Source organism: Fonticula alba (genome assembly GCF_000388065.1).
Source record: "Fonticula alba strain ATCC 38817 unplaced genomic scaffold supercont2.5, whole genome shotgun sequence".
Classification (NCBI taxonomy): Eukaryota; order Rotosphaerida; family Fonticulaceae; genus Fonticula; species Fonticula alba.
In genome coordinates this window covers 2,060,094-2,063,168 of record NW_009242975.1, presented here as the reverse complement: position 1 = coordinate 2,063,168, position 3,075 = coordinate 2,060,094, and the positions used below count along the sequence as shown (strand labels likewise).

The 3,075-nt window shown below is 66.1% G+C and overlaps 1 protein-coding gene across 1 annotated transcript in view; it reads left to right on the top strand.

The window, feature by feature from the left end:
- Window positions 1–452: 452 nt before the first annotated feature.
- Window positions 453–3,075, top strand: part of H696_03617 (hypothetical protein) — a 4,146-nt gene continuing 1,523 nt past the window's right edge. Inside the window, exons 1-4 of the mRNA XM_009497488.1 lie at window positions 453–826; window positions 1,010–1,457; window positions 1,685–2,314; window positions 2,460–3,040. Coding sequence (XP_009495763.1) covers window positions 531–826; window positions 1,010–1,457; window positions 1,685–2,314; window positions 2,460–3,040 — 1,955 coding nt within the window. The 5' untranslated portion in view covers window positions 453–530. The remainder of the gene's footprint in view (window positions 827–1,009; window positions 1,458–1,684; window positions 2,315–2,459; window positions 3,041–3,075) is intronic.

The window sequence follows — 3,075 nt, the reverse complement described above, 5'->3', positions numbered from 1 at the left end:
CCCCCCCCGGGCGGAGTGCTCCCCTCCTGCAGCTTACCCTTTTGGTGGGCGGTCCTTCTCTGTTTGCCCCGGCGCAGATCTGTCCCCCCAGTTGGTCGAAGGGAACCGGCCCCGAGCCCTGGATGGGAATCAAGAGAAAGACGTCCGTTCCGATCGGGCCCCAACGGAGAGGGCCGGCGGGACATGGCGTGGTTCTGAGATGGGTCTCCTGTTGATCGTCTCGGGCCAAGATCGTGAGGTGTTTTTTTTTCGGCCGCCCCCCAGCGGTCTCTTACTTTTGAGCCTGTATCGCACATCTCCCCCCCCCTCCCCCTCCCTCGCACCTTTACCCCCCTTCTCCCTGGCCTGGCGTGTGCGAGTGCACGTGGCTCTTCATCTCTTCCCCCCTCGACTCGCTGCCTCATTGCCAGCCCGTGAAGGAACACCCCCCCCCCCCCCCCCCCCCCCCCCCCCCCCCCCCCAACGCCACCCTTCCCTCTCCCCTTGCCTACATCCCCCGCTACGGGCCGCCTCGCGCACTGGACGCCGCGATGGCTTTCGCTCCGCCAGGCGATCGCCCGGGCGACGAGCGGCCGAGCCTTTCGGTAACCATCCCCTCAACTCGGGGGCCCCTCTCGCCGGGGCCGGTGCATCCGAGTGAGGCCTCGCACTTGCGGCCGATGCGTCGATCTCTTGGGCCACGCTCGATCAGTCTCCCCTCTTCGGCCCGGGTCCCGGGGACTCCACTGTCCGCCAGGCCTAGTGCGGGCTCCGCCACGGGCGAGCGCTCATCTGAAGAGCCCCCTGCCCATGGTGTGCAGGTGGTGGTTGAGGAGCGCGATCGGTGGTATGTCTCTCTCTCTCTCTCCTCCTCCTCCTCCTCTCCATCTGTCTCTATCTTCCTGCCTTCCTTTTCCGCCACTCATGGGCCAAATGGATCCCTGGCCCTTCGCACAGGCACATCGGCCAGTGGCTGGGCAATGCGGTCCTCCTCACGGTTGATGGCGAGCACTGACCGTCCGACAATCAGGCGCCGGACACACCCCCTGACGCCAATCCCCTTCCTGGCCCTGCAACTGATCACCATCTTCATGTGGCATGGCGTGCAGTGGATTTTCCGCCTCTTGCACATGCTGGTCTTCGTGCTGCTGCTTTTCCCGGCCTTCCTGCCTGTATTCTACCTGTACCTGACGGCACCTCGTCGGGCCATCCGACGGAATGTGGTCTATGGCGACCAGGCTCGAAATGCCTTGGACATCTACGTGCCCCGGGAGCTGGAGCACTTCTGCTGTACCAAGCCTGGCGATGAGACGGATGCTTGCTCCGAAACGGATGGCTGCCCCGCAGCCGCACATGCCGATGCCACCGCCGCCGCCGCGCATGTCCCCCAATCCTACTATTCCTGCCTCGGATCCGCTTGCGAGTGTGGCCGTGCGAAGTCCGATAGTGTGGCCGGCCCCTCGGCTTTGCGTCCAGTGGTGCGATTAGCCTTTGTATCCCCCTGCGCCCGTTTCCCACCACATCGCCCGATAAGCATGTCAGCTGGGGACACGGGGATACGCGTGCATGCACGCGCCCCTCCCCCCGCCCACCCCCCCCCCTCCCCCCCACTCCCTCGCACACATACACACCCATGCACATGTACATGCATATGTACTTACATCACTTCCCTCCATCTCCCCCGATTCCGCTTTCTTTCTGGCAGTTTATCTTCGCCACCGGTGGCGTCTGGCTCATTGGCTACAAGGCCTGGGGCGCCTTCCTGGCCAGTGTGCTTGCCTCGCACGGGGTGGTGTGCGTTCTGCCGGATTACCGGAACTTCCCGCAGGCCTCCTCCGTCTCGGCCATGGTGGCCGATGTCAGCCGGGCGGTGGGCTGGACCTGCCGGCACATTCACCGCTTCGGTGGCGACGCCAGCCGCATCACGCTGGCAGGCCAGTCGGCCGGGGCACACATCACCGCCATGATGCTCGTAGCCAAGATCCTGGCCGAGGGTGGTGCCCTGGATGAGTTCGCCGAGCAGGCCACCGCGGCCAAGACCTCCTCGGGGGCCAGCACAGCCTCCCCCTCGACGCCCGCCTCTCGGGCCCCCGGCGCTCGTCGGGCATCCATCCCCGGGCCCGGGTCCATCTCTTCCAGTCCCGAGGTGTCAGCGGCCGACACCGCGGCCGGCCTACTTGCCTCGATGGACTCCCTGCTGACCGCCTCGCCCTCGACGGCCGTCGGGCTGCTGGACTTGCGCCGGTCGCTTCGGCCGCGCGAGGGTGACAAGCTGAGTTCCTTCGAGCTGCTCAGCCTCACCTACCTGGGGCCGCTGATTGCCACCGTGGGGGCGGTGCGTTCCCTTCCCCGGCCTCTCTCCGCCCTCCTCCCTCTTTCGGCCGCCGTTCTCGGGCCTGCAGAGCCTGTGCCAAGACTGACCTTTGCCTCGGGGCCCCTCCCCCTCCTCTCTCTCTCTCTCTCCCTCTTGGTACTCTCAGCACTCCTGGTCGGTGGCCAACATCCGCTCGACCATTCTCGTCAGTGGCCCGTTCGATTTGATTGCCGTGGCGCCGGAGTTCCACGCGCATGGCCTCTACCGGCCGATCCTCCGGATGATCATGTCCGCCTGGCCTGGAGACTTCTCCTCCACCGACGAGACCGCGACCGCCGCAGCCACATCCTTCCGTGCCCTGTTGAACCGTGTCCTGGGAGACCAGTCCCCTTATGCCGGATTCCCGGGCGATGCTCCCATCCCTGCCGCCCCGGCCAAAGGCTCAACCCCGGCGCTGGAGCCCCACGGACCACTGAAGTCCTTCATCCCGGACTCGTCATTGAACCTGCTGGCCATCTACTCGCCATCCCGCCTGCTACGAATGCCAGTCTTCTGCCGGGCAGCCATCCGAGTGGTCCGCCTGGCAGCCTCTCGAGGGTGTCCTTGCGGCGAGGGCCCCCCCTCCCCGCGTCCTGTCCGATCCCTCGGCCATTCGCTCCCGGCCATTCTCATCCAACATGGGACCAACGACTCGGCGGTGCCCTTTTTCTCCTCGCTGGACATGCACGCGGCCATGGTGTCCGCCGGGTACGTCCCTCCCTACGCCTCGACTTCCGTACCCC